This window comes from Rattus norvegicus, chromosome 6 (assembly GCF_036323735.1).
Source record: "Rattus norvegicus strain BN/NHsdMcwi chromosome 6, GRCr8, whole genome shotgun sequence".
Lineage (NCBI taxonomy): Eukaryota > Metazoa > Chordata > Mammalia > Rodentia > Muridae > Rattus > Rattus norvegicus.
This window is the reverse complement of record NC_086024.1, coordinates 90,965,834-90,986,547: the sequence shown is the minus strand read 5'-3', so window position 1 is coordinate 90,986,547 and position 20,714 is coordinate 90,965,834. Positions and strand designations below refer to the sequence as shown.

At 35.9% G+C, this 20,714-nt stretch overlaps 1 protein-coding gene across 5 annotated transcripts in view; it reads left to right on the top strand.

Annotated features, from left to right (window-relative positions):
• Positions 1–20,714, top strand: part of Mdga2 (MAM domain containing glycosylphosphatidylinositol anchor 2) — an 864,098-nt gene that overhangs the window by 360,237 nt on the left and 483,147 nt on the right. For all 5 annotated transcript variants that reach the window (XR_001838168.3, XR_001838167.3, XM_008764688.4 and 2 more), the window contains 1 exon segment: positions 18,593–18,732. Coding sequence is in view for 3 of the 5 variants with exons in the window: in XM_008764688.4 (XP_008762910.2) it covers positions 18,593–18,732 (140 nt within the window). In the remaining 2 variants the exon portion in view is untranslated.

Sequence of the window (20,714 nt, the reverse complement as noted above, 5' to 3'; positions counted from 1 at the left end):
CAGTGAACAGGATTGTTGCGGGGAGGGCTGTAATGGGGGGAGGATCGGGAGGGGAACACCCATAGAGAAGGGGAGGGGGAGGGGTTGGGGGATGTTGGCCTGGACCGGAAAGGGGATAACAATGGAAACATAAATAAGAAATACCCAAGTTAATAAAGATGGAAAAAAAAGAAATGCATAGGAGGTACAGTACTTAATCCTAACACTTCCCTTAGATCATTCTTTGTGTGCTTAGTGGTATGGTGTGCATGGCATGGGAAAGTCACAGCTTACCAGAATATTAGAAGGTAGCCTGGAGACTCTTCTCCAAATATCCCTGTTAGCCAACATCCCTGAAAAGTTTGGGTGACCAGTGATGTTGGTCGAGTGTATTGGCCAAATGACAAAGAGAGAGGACAGTGCCCAGACATACAGAGACAGAGACACAGAGAGATATCCCTCTCCGTGGTGGAAATAGTGGAACAGAGATGTGTGTTCATGGCAGTCATAAACCCTTTAGTTTAATTTTTTCCTTCTGAAAAAAATATGTTCTATGAGAGAGTACGTTTTGGGTTTTGTAATCATCCCTTTTCTCTGTTGACATTAAATTTCAGAAAAATGGACATCTTTCCTGTGAATCCCAACATATTATTTTCTTTCTTCGAGACTTAGATTATTATTTTCCATGCTATCTGGGGGAAAAGGGGAAGAAAACAAGAAAGAAGGGACAGAAACAGGAAGCAATAAAGAATAATGAAAGGAAGGAAAATTGGGACAAGGGAAATGAGAAAGGAAGGACCCTAGAAGGCTGGAGACCTGGGAAAGGAAGGAAACACCAGTTGGTGTACTTAACCAGGTACAGGTTCATAGCAGCTCTAAAGAGTGCAGGATTTATTTCTCAATTTCTGGACAATGTATCTCTGAAACCAGATGTCTTGGTCTCCTTTCCAAAATTCTCAAAGAACCTTGTCCATTTGTCAGTAATGTCCTTTGCTCTTTATCTTAATTAATCAATCAGCCTAATGGCCTCGATACTCCCAAAAGATTCCCTTTATACACTGATACTTTCCTCAAATATCCCCTTTTTAACGATGACAATTTTTGATTGCTAAAAATAGTTCCTGAAGTTCTCAATGTGATGTCCACTGTTTGGTCAGTCCTTAAATATGCACATACAAGTAGAGAATGAGTGGTTGTGTTTATGTATTTAGGAAGACACAAACACACACATATACACACATGTGGAAAGGGGGAAACATCATATGTATAATCTCAAAAAGGAAACAAATTAAAAGAGGTAAAAAGATTAGAGAACCCTCTTTACAGTCATTTTCAAAAGGTCACATGTATAATTTTTTCTCAGCTTTGAAGGAAAACTATGAGACAAATATTGAATCCATGTTGTTAGATATTTCCCTAAAGATGTACATTGATATCATGCTTATGGTCCCATATTTATTTTCCGAAAAGATTTTGTCCTACTTGTTTTAGAAGGAAGCCCACTTCTGAAATAGACAATAGAATCCCCTTTCTAAATCCCAACTTTAAAAATACCACGGAAGCCCCTTTGGCTGTTTAACATTAGCTCTATTTTTTTTCTTCAATTTCTCTTGTCTAATGAGTAAGGTAGGGACAAGGGTTTGGATGACATTGCAGTTGAGGTGTTCTTTAAACTATTTGGCTGAAGCTTGCAATCTGAATTGTTATGATGCTCATTCATTAACTTGCTGTCATTATTTGATATATTAATGTAGGTCAACGACAAAACAGCACTTAACAGTACTGATAGCTCGTCGGAACACAGAGGCAGGAGATGGCGTCAAACAGACCTTTCACTGTAAATTAAGGAACGCTTGATGTATGTCAAAACAGCTCTGGAATTAGACCCTCAGGTCTCTTATTCTCAGCCCTTAATTAAAATGGAGTTTTCAACTGCATAATACCATTCCTGGCTTATGTCATTTTTGGAGTATTTATTTATTTTTGATATTGAAGCTTCAAGCTGTTTTATCAGAGCTCAAAATTTTTCTTCTTCATTTTCTGTTTGTTTCTGTTTTTGTTTTGTTTGGTTTGGTTTTGATATGTTTGTCCCTTCTTGAGACATAATAGAATCAAATACATTTTGTAAAGACTGGGTATTTACAAGTTATTTTTTAAATATTAATTTTCGTTACAAATAGGAAATAAGTTTATTGTTTTTTCAGCTTCCCTGATTACAAATTTGCTAGTCATTCACTAATCATTCCTTATCATACTTTGTTTAGAAAGGGTTACTGACATTAAATAAATAGCAAGTATTTACCTCAAGGAGTATTGACCATGCTTCTTTTCTGATAGCCAAACTTCAGGTGAAAATTTTAACAACAATTTTCATTCATTCTATTACCATAAATTAGTTTGATGACAGATTTTTGATTCAACTTTGTTTAATATTTATGTTTGTTTGTTTGTTTATTTATGTATTGTGTAGCTATCTTCAGACACACCAGAATAGGGCATTAGATCCCATTACACATGTAATTATACATGTAAGCCAACATCTGGTTACTGGGAATTGAACTCAAGACCTATAGGATTGCAGCCAGTGCTCTTATATGCTGAGCCATCTCTCAAGCCCTGATGACAGATTTTTATCATTTTGTTATGCTTGTGATTTGTGTATAGTTGACATTCTGCTTTCAAATATTTTTTCTAGCTTTTTAAATTTTTATAACAATTAGTGTGATGAAAATGATCAAAATGTGTTATATGAAATCTTAAATTAATAAAATATTATATTAGAAAAAGAATATGTAATTATCCTAACACTCAGTGGTATGGATATTTTTATACATCAGTCTATACATGAAGATGCCACACTTCCAACAAAAACCAAAACTTTGAATGAACCATAAACCAGGAGCTGTCATTAACCCTAGATTTTGCTCGCTCATGTGATTGTCAGAGCAGTATGGTTTAGAAAGTCCAATCATCCTAGTTTTATGAATTAAAGAAAAAGACAAGAATACCTAAAAGTATCTATTATCCTTTCCAACTCAAATATCAAGTCAATAATCCAGTCACAGTGAGCTATTTAACTCTTACCGGAGACTTTTTAATTAAAGAAAGATACCTACATAAAATCATTTAAACTTGTAAGTTCGTTTATTATTGACAATTGAACAGAAGAAAGTTACCGTATTAGAAAACTACTACTTTTCATATATACATATCTACATGTATAAATACTCTACAATAATTTTAAGAGATCATGGTAGAAAAATAATAGAATAGGCATGAAAATGAACTGGGCTACAAAGGCCTTGGCAGGGCCAGGGGTGGGGAGGTGAAAGGAATGGTGGGAAGATAAGAAGAATAAATGAAAAATGTAATAAAAAAGTGTCAAATGTAATAAAGAATAATAAAATTACAAGGAAGAGACAAAGTTCTTTTCTCCTCGTTTAAATTTTTGATAGCTTTGATTAGTGTTTGAATTGCCCCAATAACATTAAAATTTCAGTGGTGCATTTTGGCAGGTTCTTGGAAATGTGAGAAGTATATGGAATGTGGATTGACAAAGGATGATAATGGTGCACTGTAAGGAGCATGGGAATTGACCAGAGGTTTGCTTTGAACCATAATGAGTTTGATTGTTCATTCTAACTTAGTTATTACCTTACTTTCTATAAACATGATTTAAAAGGAATGAAAATATAGTTGAGAGACTGCCAAGAGCTATTATGAGTTTTGTTACAGAATGTAACTAAGGGCAGGTAAAACATAACTTTGTGCTGGAAAATTACAAGGTGACAAAAAAGTACATGTCACACCCAATCATGATAATGGATTTCCAGATCACATGACTGCCCTCTAATACTGTATAGATAGTCACGTAAAGTAACGTAATGTGTAAAATAGTAAAATTTCCAATGTACAAGCATAGATTTGGGCTATGACCCAGGCAAACTTGACTGAAGGGGTAAAAGTACAGTATTTGAAATCCAGATAAATAAAGACACATTAGATTCCTAATCATTAGTAAAAAGCCCTGAATTTTATGTTGAAGGCTATATTTATTTTATCTATCTGAATATAATAATTAGAGCAACTGTGAATAGAAAATAGAGAACCTATAACTAGAGAGATACAACCCGATAGCATAGAAGTAAACTACACAATCATTTTATTAGTTCTAGGAAAAGACATACTATGGGAAGCACACAGTCGTGTTAAGAAAGAGGTTCAGAGGAGACGTAAAAACTGTTGCTGTTCTTTTTCTTAGGCTGTTATATATGGTTATTGAAGACATAGGGCAAAGGCTGGAGTAGTTTCACCGAGGTCATTTGACTCTCAGTGCAATCACAATTTGAAGAAATATAGGGTTCACAATCTCTGGGCATGTCTACTGGTCCAACTCAGGGAGTGGTCTGTTTTAAGTCACTTGGTGCCCACTAAGCAAATGGATACACTGTTCATTTCTTCATTAATTATTGACCTTGAGGCTTTATGCTGTAGTCACGGAGTCAACATTACTACCCTCTAATCTTGCAGGATTTTAAAGTGTAGTTCTTTATTTTTTAATTTAATTTATTTTATTTATTTACATTCCAAATATTGCCACCTTCCTGGTCTACCTTCCCAGTGTTCTTCAAGGGATTCCCTCCTCCCTTTGCATCTGAAAGGGTGCTCTCCAACTCATCCACCCCCCTCCACCTCACACCTCCACCAATCCCCTTCCCTCAGGCTTCAAGTCTCTAGAGGATTAGGCACATCCTCTCCCACTGAGGCCACACAAGGCAGGCCTCTGGTATCAGCAATAGTTAGTATCAATGGTATCAGGATTTGATACCTGCACATGGGATGGAGCCCAAATTGGGCTGGTCACTGGGTGTCCTTTCCTTCAGTCCCAGCTCCATTTTTGTCCTTGGATTTCCTATAGATAGAAACAATTCTAGGTCAAACATTTTTAATGTAGGTGTGTGACCCTACTGAGAGCCCTGTCTATCAAAAGGAAGTAGTTTCTTCAGACTCCATCTTCCTACTGTTGAGCATTTGTCTAAGGTTGCTGCCATTGAGTTCTGGGAGCCTCTCATATCCCAGGTCTCTGGGACTTTCTAGAGGTTTTCCTTGGACGCCCCTCCCACCCCTAAACACAATGCATATTTCCATTCATACTCCTGGCCCTCTAGGCTTTTCTCCTGTTTCCTGCCATACCTGATCATTTCCCTCTTTTCCTTTACCCCCTTCTCCCACCCATGCCTCTCCTCCTTCTGCCTCCTATGATTATTTTGTTCCTGATCCTGAGTGGGACTGAAGCATCAGCTTGGCTATTTTATGCCACCAAGTTAAAAGCTTCATTTATCTTCCTTGACTGAATGTTTTAACTGGAACTTTTATTTAACCACAGTGTCTGATTTTATATCAGCCTCTGTGAGCCACTTAGACTTTCACTGTGAACTCTTCTTTATGTCCTACAAGGAGTCAATTCTCATGTCAGGGTCATGAAAATAAATACCTGAAATCATCAGCATTAACATTCTTCACATAGGCATTTTAGAGACACAGTTCATTTTTATTCTTATTAGTAGCAATAATTTGTAGAGAGTTTTCTCTTCTTAAGAGAGAGACAGACAGAGAGAGAGAGAGAGAGAGAGAGAGAGAGAGAGAGAGAGAGAGAGAGACTGTTTGTCATGTATGGACAGGTAACTTTACAGACTAGAAAAAGGTGCTAGATTCCTTGCAGAAGGAATTACCTATTGCTGTGAATCACCTAAACTGAGTGTTGGGAACTAAACTGAGGTCTTCTGGAAAATAGCAAGTGCTCTAAAATGCTGACCTCTCTCTACAGCTCCTTGGAGTTTTTCCTTTGTGAACAATTTGTGTCAGTTTGCACTCATAATAGAAAACTTATGGATTTTTTCCATATTTTATTTTTAATCTAATCGATGTTTAATATTTAATAATATTTTGAGTTTAATCAATCTTCCAAAAATAAAGCCACAGCTATGGTTATACCTACATTTTTTCTCGTTATCTCTATTAATCGTTTAGTTTAAAACATTCTCATAGAACTCTTGAGGATTACCCTTTCTTTACATAAAGACTATATGTGTACACAAATGGCAATATATTCATGAATTACATCTTTTCCAACTCTTCATGATAGTTATACTGGACATTAGCTACCATATCGTAAAAGTAGAGATAAAGTAAATCACTAGTTTTACAGATAGTTGTATAACACTTCTGGAGAATTTAAACAAAATTATACTCACCCTGGTTAGGAGACCAATGACAGAAAAAAAGTAGAGGTTCCACCAAGTTGTCCATACTAAAAAACTAATGGGTTTATTGGGATTAAATTACTATGACTGAGAAATTACAGGAGCTTGTTTGACTGAAAGTTAGCAGCATCACTGAAAAGCCCATTTCTCTGTGTAAGTTTTCAAGAAAACTGCAACCCTTGACAGCTTGCAGCATGCTTCACAGGCCAGAGTCTCCTTTCTGAAAGAGCTGCTACTTCTTGAGAAAATAAGAATTTTGTAAGCTTTAGGAACTTCCTGAGACATAATTGCTTACATGGTCTTACAGAGCCTCTCTTCCTGACAGACAATTAAAATGCAAGTGCTTTGCAACATAGAAATAAAGACAGAAAAGTCAAGCTTGTTTTCTGTGCAGCGTCACAGTTGATGTCAGAGTGAGATTTTGGAAAAAGGCACACCCAAAGTGTTAGCTGAACCTCTTTACATTCCTTCTTCAGGCTCTACTTTTGAAGTCAAACACTGCAGTATTTTGTCCACCAATAAATATATTTGGGGATACAGATGTCGATTTGTTTGTATGCTGATATTTCAAGTTCAACTCTTCATGCATATGAAATGACTGCGTTTATTAATACATCTTTCTGAAATTTGTCTCTTCAGATCAATTTCCTTAGAGATGGACCCAAAGCTGTGTGCATTTAGTAATTAAAATTACATTAGCAAACCTACTTCCAGAGAAGCCTACCTATTCTACTCATCGAAAAGGGTTATTTAAATTTTATCATCATCATATCAAAATTAGTATTAATCACTTAGTAGTAACTAAGACAAAATAAAACTGAATTATTCACATTAGTGAGTGAGACCTGGCAGAGACAGGTAAAAGAGAGTTTCATAAACCCATGTCCTGCAACTTCACTGCCCCATCCTCAGTGACTTTAACCACGTTGTTTGAGAAGAGAATTGGATCAATTGCACACTGTGTTCATTTCTACCAAATAAAGAAAATTGCTATTTTAAAAACTTAGAGTTGATTGATAACACTTACTGATAAATACTAGCATCTTACATTGTGTAATCTAGACAGATTATTCCCTTTGAACTCTTATGGCATGAAGTATTTAGTAAACTGTTCTTCGTGTATAAAATTATTAATGATGACAATTTTTCATTTTTCTAAATTATATTCTCAATCCCTAAATCCAAGAGAGAAAAATCTAAAGCTTTAAAATTAGAATACATTGCATTAAAATGAGTAGACCACCAGTAAAATGAGTAGAATACCAATAAAATAAATAATTTTATTTGTAGTGAAAGGGAGGAATGCAGAGAAAACTCGGCAAGTCACTACAATACCTGGCAGCATTTATATAGTCACATGAAAATAAAAATTTTAGAATTTGAGAAAAAACTAGAGATCATTAGGAGAAGCTCTTAGGGTTCTTTGAACTCGGAGTCCTTGAAAGCATTGTCCCACTAGAGTCTACATCAATCCTCATCTGCAATAATTGTGCTTCTGTTGGTTAGACTATAGTTGTGTATCCTGACTGTACTGTTTCCACTCTTCTGAGGTCTAATGGCATTGACCCAATTTGCTGAAGAACTTGCCCTCTTTTGAACTAGTCCCAGATAATGGATGCAATTTCTCAATGGAAAGAGGCTTTGGAGATATTAGTAGGACAGTTTCTGCTATTTCTGTGTGCTATTGCCATTCTTGGAAAAACAAATTGAAGTTTTCATTTTTGGTGCATTTTGTAATAAATCTCATTTGTTTTTTGATGAGATTGGCTGGGAGAAAGAATGGTTTTCTCTAAATATCAAATTTATGATTAGAGCTGGGAAATAATGGGAGTTAGATCATTTTGATTATTATATGCTGAGGACTTGTAGCTATTTCAAAGGAAGCAGAAAACCTCTAAATTTTAGGCAAGTATAAATATCATGTCATACTTTTCAGCAAAGAAAAATGATGTTCTGCATATAATACTCTATCTCTTACTGTAATAGTAGTAATTTCTGAGGCACAAAAGATTTGAATCTAAAGACAGTGCATGGAACGCATGACATATGGCTTCTGATATTTTGCCTACATTTGAACTTGAGGAGGAGATCCCTTTAAACACGGAATGCTTTGTGTTCAATCGCCACACTGTCTCACACCAGTCTTTTCCTTTTACTGTGCCTACATAAAGAATGGTGTCCAATGAGCAACAGTAAGGCTACTTTGTGTTTATCTTAAATTTAAAACAAACATTTCTTTGATTTTTTTGTGTGACAGTCATTGACCTACTTTCCAAACTATTGGAGTAATGTATTTGTTTAAGACATATCAAATTGTATATGTGTCTATACTTATGTGTCTGTGTATGAATATGTGTACATGAGTGAGAGCCATCGGATCCCCTGGGAGCTGAAGTAAGAGGTGGTTATAAGCTGTCTGAAGCGAGTCATGGGAACCAAACTTCAGTCCTCTGGAAAAAGCAGTAAGTGCTCTTAACAACTGAGCCATATGTCAGCCTCATTTTTCTTTCATTTAAAGTGCAGTAATAAAACCATGAGCTAGGGACAAATCAAGATATTCTAGAGGATCTCATGTAAAATCAGAGCCCAGATATAAATATCAAATTCCTACCCAAGCATAGGAAGCTTTGCTGTTCCTCATGTTTGTTTTCATATTGGACTTCTTTGCAGAACACATTCGATTCCTTCTCAACATTGGATTAATAATATGTGTGATGTACTCTCCAATGGGACAAGAAAAAAATCCCAATATTTTTTCCCTCAGAAATGCTGGGATGAAGGTAGAAGTCTTAGAGAGGGCATCTTCGTAAATATGGCCAGCCCTGTCTCTGACTTACTTTATTGGCCACATTTCTTCTCTAGCTCACAAGTCAAACAAGGTGACATTTGACAAGTGCTAGGCATGAAAGGAATACAGGAGACTTATTGTTATTTGTATGTGTAGGTCTCTTCTTCTATGAAACATACAAAGGAGTTTGAGGTTTGGCTTTAGATCTTGACAAGTGCTAGGCATGAAAGGAATACAGGAGACTTATTGTTATTTGTATGTGTAGGTCTCTTCTTCTATGAAACATACAAAGGAGTTTGAGGTTTGGCTTTAGATCTTAATAGGTGACACATAGGAGTGAAAAAGTGAAGAATATGTTTGATAAAATTTTCATAGCATTGATTGAAAAGAAAACATGTATGTGACTTGGGGAAGATAAATCTTATTTTTGTTATATTTTGCATTTAACTTTTGATGTTGTATTACAGGAAAACATTTCTCTTCTTAATATTTAACGTTATTTCATAAGATGCATCTCTTCAACATTAAAATTATTCATAGATATCATTGTTTTGCCTTGATGGTAATCGTTTACAGAATATAGCTTACAAATGAATACTTAGCTTTCAACTTGTAGAAAAGACTAAATCAAAAATTGTACATACTACTGACCACCTGCTAAAAAGAAACCAATAGTTCTACGCTTAAATTCCTTATCTGTCTATGAGCCCTGGAATTTATTGGGTGATTCAACTTATTTATAACAATGTAGAAGAGATTAATACAAAATATCCAAAATCTGACACAGTGAGTTTTTCATCACAGCCATGAGTTTAGAACAATCTTTTCCTTACATTGGATACAATCAATAGGCTCTTACCTTGTACCTTGTATTATTTATTAGATTAGAACCTTTAGAACATTTTTTCTCTCTAGTGACCAGGCATATAGTATTAGCCATAATTGGAGGGTGTGCTAAAACTCTTAGGGGATGAGCTCACACTGATTCTTAAACTGATTAAGTCCAAGCAACAACTGGAAGGGAAACAGAAAGTGAACTAAAGACAGATTGAAACCAATGTCTGTGTTATTTATATATCAGAGTATTGCCTTGTGGATATTATGGAAATGAGGATAAGAGCAGATGTTAGCCACGTTTTTGAGATAATTATTAAAAGCCATCCTTGAAGTCTGCCTTTGTGCATGTTTGCCTATTTGTCTGCTTTCACTGCTGCAGTGAGCACTGGATGAGAAAATGTCACTTACATTGTTTTGAAGTTTTAGATGGATGTGGTGTTCCAAAAGGTCCTTGCGGAGGAAGTAGAATTGGGTCAACAAAGACTGAGAAACTGGAAAAAGAACATAGTGGCAGCAAAGAAAAAAGACAAACAACCCCTACTGAAGTAGGATGCTTGACTTTCGCTCTTACTTTCTGAATACTAACAGGACAGAAGACAGACTGCACAGAGCAGTATAGCCAAGCATGAACGTAGCCCATCACTAATGAATATCCACTGTAATGTCTAATCACTGAAAGGTAAAATGAAAGCAGGCCTGATGAGAAGATATATATTGTTTTGCTTGTTTTCTTTGCAAGTGTAAGACTTACTATATTTACATACTATGGAGTCAAATCTTGATTGCCTGTTCTTTCATAGAAGTGATGAGAAAGCTTTGAGAAATATTGTGTATGTTAAGAAACGAATAAGAGCTACACATGATAACAAATAAAAGGAAAGAAAGAAACACATAGATATTTATGTTATTTTAAGAGAAGAGTAGATGTTCCCCTTCCCATCCTATCCCCAAGGGGGAGATGTTGGCTTGGAAACCGGGAAATAGAATAACAATTGAAATGTAAATAAGAAATACCTAAGTTAATAAAGATGGAGAAAAAAAGAAAAGAAGAATAGAATCATAAAAAAAGAGAAGAGTAGAAGTTTCTGTGAACTTCTGTGTTGGCAAACAATTGTATTGGCAGCAGAGACATGTGGTATGTGTCTCAGTTATACTTCTAGCATAATGGTGTGCTCCTTGTTTGTTTGTGTGCATTCCTCATCCTCAATGGTAGTTTTGCTTTATGCTATGATGATTTCCCTACCAAGATTTTTTTCCTCTGTCGAACCTCATATCATTCACCTTTCTATCCCTTCTCTGCAGCCACTCAGAATTCACTAGCACATCTAAACTCTCAGGGGTGAGGGTTGTCTCCTCTCATCTTAAATGACAACCCTGTCAAAAATCTCCTCCAGCTTCCCTTTGGATAACTTCTGAAGCATGTATTTCCCTTGATTTCCTTCCACTTCTTGGACTTGGTAAAGCCTATCTCTTCTCCTTGCCTTACATGCTTACGTGTTTCCATTGCTGTTGTTTGATCACTAACCTCTTAATTTTACACCCTCCATGGTCTGCCAGGCAGATTTCATTTGTTTGGTTATTAAAAGTTCTAAGACTTCATAACCATCACCAACTGCCCAGGCATTAGACAGCTCATCTGTATCATCCAAGACTATGTTCTTTATTTCTCCTCACATTTTTATTTTCTCCATCTCTGTATCAGTGTTCATGACAAAAGAATTATGTTCTGTAACTAGTCTGAGGACAATTGAGCGTCAGGGAGTTTAGGACTAACTGGACAGGATCTCTAGCACGTTTAAAGGCCAGTTTATAAAATAGTCATGAAAAGAGGAGTAGGCAAAGCACTCACACACTATTGACAAGGAAAAGCAGTACAGAGAGGAAGAACAGAGCTGACTGTGTCCCAGAAGTATTGTGCACACATGGTACATGGGGTGGGGTAGAATAAGGAGATCAAATGTCAGTAATGCTGTTTAGCTAAGTGTAAAATGATGTAGAAAATGGAATTAAATTTAGAAAAAAAACTATGTTAGCTTAAATCAATTGTAAAATGGAAGGAAATTTTGAATATGATGGCGTTTGATTTTCATGGGCAAAAGTGAATGAGAGGAGGGATATTGGGATGAAGAATATGGGCTGATTCTATCGCCTCCGGCCGTGTGAGAGCAGTTTTCTCTTCTCTCTTCTGTCACCTCTGTTTAGTTTCTTTCCTCTCTATCCCCCCTCCTCTAACTGCCTTCAGCTCTCTCACAGTGTGTGAGCAGTGATTATGCACATTGATTTACTGAACCCAATATTGCAGTTAACAAGACAAGGGATCCTGGTCAACCATCTCCAGCTGTGTTTCATGGAAACCTTTACCCGCCACAGGATCCTAAGTCGAGTTGCTCTGGTGGTGAGCCAACATTCTAGTGGCAATGTGAATGGAACAGAGCAACTTTGTGAGGAATTGAAGGTATCTACTCAACTATAAGGCTATCATTTAGGATTCTCAGAGGAGTGACAACTAATACCAAAATAATTGCTGCATTATAACAGCATGGACTTCTGGAAGTGAGCTGTTTAGATGAAAAGTCTTACCTTTTAAAACATTTTTCCTCAAAATCTTTACTCTAACACACTGCAATGACTTCAGTAGATGATGCCTCGTTTCAGGCTTCTCCTGTCAGACAGTTAGGTGCACTCTCAGGTGGTTAAGACTGAACATTCTATTAAGTTGTTTTTCTCAATATGGTACATAAGGTGGATTTTTATGCAGCTGTAAAGAAAACTGGCATTGTGACGTTTCAGGTAAACAGATGGAACTAGAAATAACCAGAGGACCTTGACTCATATAAACACATATTTCATATTCATATCTTCTCCCCCATGCTTCCAAATCCCATTCTATTTCTGCTGTTAACTGGAAACCCACTCTGTAGTCCACTTCTGAGATTTCACTTACCTCTGCCTTCGCAGTACCGGGTAAAGTGGGTTTGCTCCAATATTCCTAGTCCATATGCTGTCTTTCATATATGGACCCCAACTTTTAATGTTGATAAGCAAATATAAAAAGTGTGTGTGAATGTGGCTATAAGCAAAAAGCTACAACGGAGGTCATGAGAAGGGAACGAGTGGTTTAAGGAAGGTGGAAAGAAAGCAAGGGAATAAGAAACATTTGACCGGAAAACCCTAGACAGGATGCTGGCTATGATTGCATATGAGGCAGAATGAAGGGGAAAGGGGAGGAAGAAGCACAACAAAAGAAAAATGTTTAAAATGTTATGACGAAACTTAATATTTTGTTTTTCATTTAAAATGAATTAGTCAAGTGAAAGAACGATAGTAGCTTTTAACTGAATTATTCATTCTGGGAAACGTAGTGTTGACAATTTCCTTCCATCTACTTTACTGGACCTATTTTACTTTATAGGTTATTGATCTGTGGAATGAATAAGCATTTTGTCACCTTACTCTCATTCTGAGTAAATGAGTGGATTTTTCTCTTAGCAAGGCAGGGTAAACCACAGTGCCTTCCTGACCACTCCCCTTCACCTTCACATTGGTACAATGAAGACGTATTTTATCAAGACCTTGAGCCATCTCTCTCCCCTATCCCTCCCAGGCATTGAAAGGCATCTGTCCTGAGCCCACACATAGATTGTTAAGTTGAGAGATTCACACTCAAGTCGAAACGTAGGAAAATTACTCTTTAGTGCATAAGCCACATGCTCATAGGGTGCTTTCTGGAGCACAGTTACCCTTGATTACAAACATGTCTTTAAGCACACTATGCTTTTTGTCAGGAAGGTCTTCCTGCTCCTGTTTTCACAGCATCTTTCCAAACTCAGGTTAAATGTCAGTGAATCTGTGTAGCCTGGTCAATTCCTCCAGGCAGTTTTCATTTTTCTTAGCTTTATTCCAATGTAGCTCTTAAATTTTTCTTTTGGTGCACTAACTATTCTGCTTAATTATATCTGTTTTTCCAGTCTGCAGCTCCTGTATGCTGCAAGCTCTTTGAAATACAGCTATGTATATACACTAGTACATTTTATATAGACCCTAACCTTCATGTATAGCCTCATCACATGATGTTGATGTGACATAAGAGGATAAGTGTTCTTCTGGATATTGATATAGGGAAATATTTTCTGTTATATTTTTTAGCTGAATGAATATAAATTGGTTTTAACTTTCAAAACTGTACCTTAACAAGATAAAATAAAAGTCCCTGTTTGCCCTTTTATTCTGACCTCTAGAACACAAAAGCAACTTACTCTAATTGAGGTACCTAGTAGGATTAGTGTTTGGAAAGTAATGAGATTGGTTTACTTCAAGAAAATTTGGATGAATATGAGTCTCATGCAATATTTTAAACTAATTATTGAATCTATAGGGCAAAGGAACTCATAACCTTTGCTCCAATTTCAAGAAGATGAATTGAGGTTTTTTCCCAAAAGAGCAGAGGACAAAGCCATGGTGGGATTTTTTTTAAATGTTATGTAGTAAATTTCATTTGATATAAATAAATCAGTACCCTAATAACTGGTATTTTATTAAAAGACAAAACTAATGTCTTTATAGATTTAGTAAATGTTTACTAAATAACAGATAATATTAATGATCTGAATTAGGTGATATGTAGCAGATATTAAATGTCATATTTACCTAGCATTGAATTACTTAAATTTTCTTAGGGGGGTGTGGTGTGTGTGTGTGTGTGTGTGTGTGTGTGTGTGTGTGTGTGTGGTTTTGGACTATTTTACATACATTCAAGTGTATCTGTAGAGGCCAGAAAAGGATGTTGGATCCCACGGAGCTGAAGTTATAGATGGTTGTAAGCTTCTTAACATGAATACCGGGAGCCAAACCTCTGGTCTGCACAAAGAATAACAAACGTTCTTAACTTCTGAGCCATCTCTCTAGCTTTCAAAATGACTAACATTAAGTTAGACTGTTAGGAAACAAAGAACAAATCAGAAGACAATAGGTGTCTTCTGAGAGAAAGAAGAAAATTATTGTGCTTGGTAATCTAAGACCTCTTGGTGAACACAGGTACAGATGGCCATGGTAGAAGACCATGATAGATAGAAAACCATCACAAGAAGACATGGTTCAAATGTCACTGCTCCTTACTCTGTTACTGACAGGGAAGTGTTACAGAATGACGACATCTTCACACTTGTCCTTGTCTGGGACTTGAAAGGGTTCGGGGACAGGATACTGAACTGGGAGGGTGCTTTACTTGTTGTATTTGGAGCAGTTACACCACTGATATTAGTCTAGTTATGATGCTTGACTTCATACATAGTTTCCCAGTGCTCTGCTATTTATTTAGTCGAGTCTAAGTCTACAGTGAGAGTTATTAAGAATCACAAATATAACAATTCCAGACCTAGCATCCACAGACAATGAATCAAAAGGAACAAAGAACCAGTGATTTACTTTGTTTGTTTGTTTGTTTGTTGCTTGTTTGCTCGCATGCTTGCTTTATCTCATTTATGCTACAAAGAGCAAATGGCCTGTGTCAGGCACCTGATAGCCTCAAGTTTTCTTTCTCTAATTTGGAAATTCACCTGGGTGAGTTCTAAAGCCCTGTCAGCTGTACTTTCTCTGGAAAAGTAACTAACGTAAACATCCAAAGTATTCACCTTAGCCTTGAATGTCTAAATTACTAAGAATATATTTAATGGTTACCAGGAACATAAGCTGAAAGCTAAACTTTGTAGACTGTCACAGGATAGGTGGTAGGTTCATGCTGAGAGTGCAGAAACAGCTACCTTTTCCAAGAATGTGTTAAAATATAGAAGAAAATAGTAAAAAATTAACCCTTATAAATGTCAAATTTTGCCTACTGTATAATTTAAATTGTATAAACAAAGTTGCTTATTTGCATAATGAAGCATTTGAAAGATATATCTTAAAAATAACAATACTAGGTATTGATTTGAAATCTAAGCAAAACATAACAAGTACAAATTAGTCTAGAGAGAATGTCATGTAACTGTGTAATTAGGTGTATTACTATATGTGGACTATCATTTACAAGACTAAATTTAGCATAGGTATTTATTTAAAGAAACATATCTGTATTTTGTATTTAAATCTTTTCTATTTTGTTTTGTAGGCTTTTATTGCCATCAGCGTGTGTATAATTAAATCAGACAGATGCATTAAAATTAGTACCATGTCAGGATTAGTTGTCTAAATTGAATGCTAAATTTGATCACTGTCTGCAGTGATTTGCGGAAACATTGCAGGAGACACCAGAGCACCGAAAGCATCATAAGAGTATCCACTGTCACAAGAGCTCAGAAATTGTTTCATGTCTAGACAGAGTCCAAAGCAATGGTACAAATTTCGAAATAAGCAATTCGACATCCCAAACTAAATATGTAATGCATTTAAGTTTTATTGATTTTGAACAAATAAAGTGATGTAACATGTTTGGTTATATTTTGGTTTTATTTTTTAATAAAATACCATTGCATCAGTTACCCTCTTCCTTTTCCTCCATCCAACCCCTCCCATGACTCCTACTCCCTCTCAAATTGATGGCCTCCTTCTTTGGAATTACTATTTTTACACAGACAGAAAGGGGGTGGGAGGGAGAGAGAGAGAATGATAGGCTCACTTAGTGAAGCTTATATTGATGTTATTTCTGGGTTGACCACTTTGTCTTTGATAATTAATTAGTGGGATTCCCCAGGAGAAGCTAATTATCTATCTCCTAGTTGTCATTAGTGGTGAATATGTTTTGTTTTGTTTTGTTTTGTTTTGTTTTCTCTAGATTCCTTCTTCTGTGTTAGCATGTCTACTGATATTATTACTATTCAGGTCATGTTTTTTTTATTTTTAAACATTTTTTATTTGATGTTTATGGACATTTTGCCTGTGTGTGGATTTAGGTGCTGCTTAAGTCTCTGGTGCTTGCAGAAGCTAAAGGAGGATGTCATGTACCCTGGAAGCAGAGTGGCAAATGATTGTGAACTCTTTTGTGGGTATTGGAACAGAACCCTGATCTTCTGTAAGAGCAGCCAGTGCTCTAAATTGGGGAATTCCATTGTTTGGTTATTTTAAAAAGTAAAAGAATACTTATGTTTATAAGATCTGCAGATATATTTCTAATAATGTAGTCTGGGTAGTAGTACCATTACAATTACATGAACAGATGGTAAAAATGCAAAGTCCCAGAGTTTTCTGCAAAATGTTAGGTTATTCTGTGTATCTAGTAAATACATTCCTAGCAAGCACTGTGTGCAAAATTACTACGCACTTGGAGTGTTGCAACTATCCGTCTTAAAATGGCTTTCATTCCCAGTCTGCCTTGAAGCTTTTAAGGATCGATATTGGAAAGCAGCCAGATATTTTAAAATTAAATATCAGGTTTGTCTGCAAAGAATACAAACATTTGTTGCTTTTTGATTTGTTGTTTATATTTTGGATATTTTTTAATTTTATTTTTGCACCAAATGGATGTATTTATCTGCATTTCCATTAAAATTTAGAAATATAAAAATGTACACCATTTTGCTTATTCATCTCTGTGAGTGTGCTATGAATCTAAGTGGTGTATGTTAGAACATTAAATATTAGAAATAGTTTTCCCTTCAAAAGATGAATTTTCCAGAAGAGAATAAATTGATTGTAGTCCTTTTCTTCTTCATGGAATCACCAGGATCATTTTCAAGAAATATATGACTTCTGATGTTTTTGTGTCATTTTCTTTAAATTCAAGCATTCTAGCATTCTTTTCTTTGGTGGGGGGTGGGGGAATTGATAGCTTCTATTAAGGACACTGCTGTTTAGAATGGAGATTCTTGTCAGGATTGTCTGTGATTGCTGCCCTCTACGTATACAGGCAATCTTCTTTCCATGTCTCCTTCAGTTAAGATAATTTTCTTTCACCTCCAAATATATTACATGCAAAACCGTGGTGTCCAAAAATGGTGATGGCCTCCACTCTGAAGTTCCTAGATGTCAGTTTGTATTTGATTGTAGACACGCGCGATTAGCTAAGTATTTCTCATCACTTGAGCAGTTTCTGACTGGGATAAGTAATATAACAAGAACTAGTCATGTTTCTTAAAGTCTTGTGCACTGACAGGAGAGAAAGTTGGGATTTAGACAGTTCTGCAACTGTTAAGTTATGCTTCGATTAAAATTTTAGAATACGATATCAATAACTTGCTGCCATCACCAGTGCTTTTATTCAGAGACTGTCTTTGTTGGACCGATGCTCTAGATGCTCCTCACGTAGCTGAAATCCAGCCCTGCTCAGGAATCTTTCCTAAGTTCTCACTTGCCCCACGGGACTTCAAAATGAGTGTACTGATGCCTATGTCTTCAGTCCAAATCACTTGTCCTCTTCTAATTGTCTTCTGGCTTCTGTACTACATATTCCAAGTAACTCATTACTTATCTTTTCCAAGTTTTAGTTCAGAAACAAGGCGGCCTTCTGATTTTAACAATCAGCTTAATCACATGCCCATAATGACACGGTTTTCAAGAGGCAACAATTTTCTCCCACTTCTGGGTTCTCCTTTGTCATTTTCAGAAGGTTGTGATGACTCTTAGATAAGTTAGAAATGTTTTGCCAAGAAAATTTATCACTTGGGCAAGTTCAAAGTGTTGGGCTAATGGGTCTGATATGGTGGAGTCTAATAAGAATTCATTCTCCAATCGGGATGGATTGTATGGGATTTACTCAGGTTTTCATGTACTTTGTCTCTTCCTCACTAAACAGCTCCCCCGACGGTTCGGATTGTGCACTCAGGATTGGCCTGTAATATAGAGGAGGAGCGCTACTCGGAAAGGGTCTATACCATCCGGGAAGGAGAAACGCTAGAGTTGACCTGTCTGGTTACTGGACATCCACGCCCACAGGTGAGTCCTGAGCTGCGTGTGACGCTGAAGAAGACTATGATTTTTCTTAGAAGTTGAAATTCATTTTACAAAAAAATTCTAGAATCTCTCTCTCTCTCTCTCTCTCTCTCTCTCTCTCTCTCTCTCTCTCTCTCTCTGTCTCTCTCTCTGTGTGCGCGCGCGCACGCATACGCTCACGTATGTTCAAGTTTTTATTTGCAACTTCGATGTAAACAAAGAGAATGGGAGATAAGGGAAATAATTTCTAAAAATCAATCAGGATTTTCGGTGCTTAAGTTGAAACAAGAATCTTTTGGTTTTATGCTGTGAGAAATTTAGAATACATTTTCAAGAAAGCTGTTAAAAAGACAACTATAAAAATAGCTTAGTAAGATAACAATTCATATGGCGGGGAGTTTATTTTAGAATGTGGAAAACATGACTTCATGATGACGTAATTGTCCCCGAGGAGGCTTTGTTTTGAAGAATGTGATCCATGGCATCACATGCACCTTTCTTATTCTTAGCCATTATATTCATAAATGTTTCAAATAAATGTTTCTAGGTGTGAATAACTCTGAACTTTCATATTAATCAGCTTAATTAATCATAATTAAGCATCCTGAAGTGATTAGCTGCCATTGCTAATCACTAGTAAAACATTACTATATGATAAATAATAATAAAAAATAATAATTTTATTATTATTATTATTGTAGAAATTTAAAAGGCACAAAAATAGCAAATAACGTACGAAAATAAACATTCAGGACCAAAGAATTGTTCATAAATTCATGTAGTTATACATGTAATATAAAGATTAATTTGTATACAAAACACTCAAATGTTTTTACTCATGAAGTAATTCTTATTTTCATACATTGTTTGACCACTTCGGAGCGCTCACTTGTATTTAAATATAGCAGAGAAAGTAAGTTGATCGATTAAAAAGTTGTGTATGTGTGTGTGTGTGTGTGTGTGTGTGTGTGTGCGCGTGCGCGCGCGCACGTGTTATCAAAATAAGAAGCCTAGGTGACAAAGGTACAGAAGAGAATGGAGAAAAAAAACGGGGATGTTTTATGAATCCCCCCCCCCATAGCCTTGTCTTTGGCTTCTGCAACTCTTCACTCTAACTAATTAAGAAAATCATGATTCCATCCAGATGAGCAAATAAACGGAATCCTCTGATACGAAGAGCTATAGGATAGGTAGGTTGATTGGCAGATAGATAGATGATAGAAGAGAGGACCATTATAATGACTGAAATGGTAAACTATATTTTGTGAATTTAAGCTTGTGGGTAAAGTCTAAAAGTGTAAAATAACTAAAACAATGTCTAAAGTTTTAAAAATAAAAATTATAATGGTTAAAATTGTGAATAATTATATTTGCTATTAACAAAATATTAGTCAAAGAAGAGTTCTCTTAGTAAAATTAAATTTCATAAAATTGCATTTAGCATAATTAAACATGCTACAATGGTTAAAAAAATAGAAAAGAAGCCAAAGTTGATAATTATAAAATTAGATGTTAGAAAATTCAAGAAAAATACTGTGTTCAGTGAAATAATTTTATCAAATATTTCAAAACCATGATATTGTTGCAATTTAATTTTTTTAAATTAAAAGACTTAATAAGATATCTAAAATCAAATTTGGGATCAAAATAGATTAAATTATCAGAAGAGACAAGAAGGTTGGAAAGAGACAGCTCCCAGAATAAACCGACCACTGGGCCCCATTGTTTCCACATTGGGTTGCACCTGCATATATTTTGAATTGTAAACTCCAGTTTAAAATGGAGCTTTTGTCTGGCCCTGCCATCCCTTAAAGTCTCAGAGCACTCTGTAACAGCTCTCATTCCCCTTTAACCTTAGAAGTATCTTACTTTGGCAGTGAGACCTCTCTTTCAACATTCACACTTCAGAGTGCCATCTTGTTCTCTGGCTAATCTGAAATGAATTCTGGGAAAAAAAAATAGGAGTGATTTTCTTTTTTTCTTAT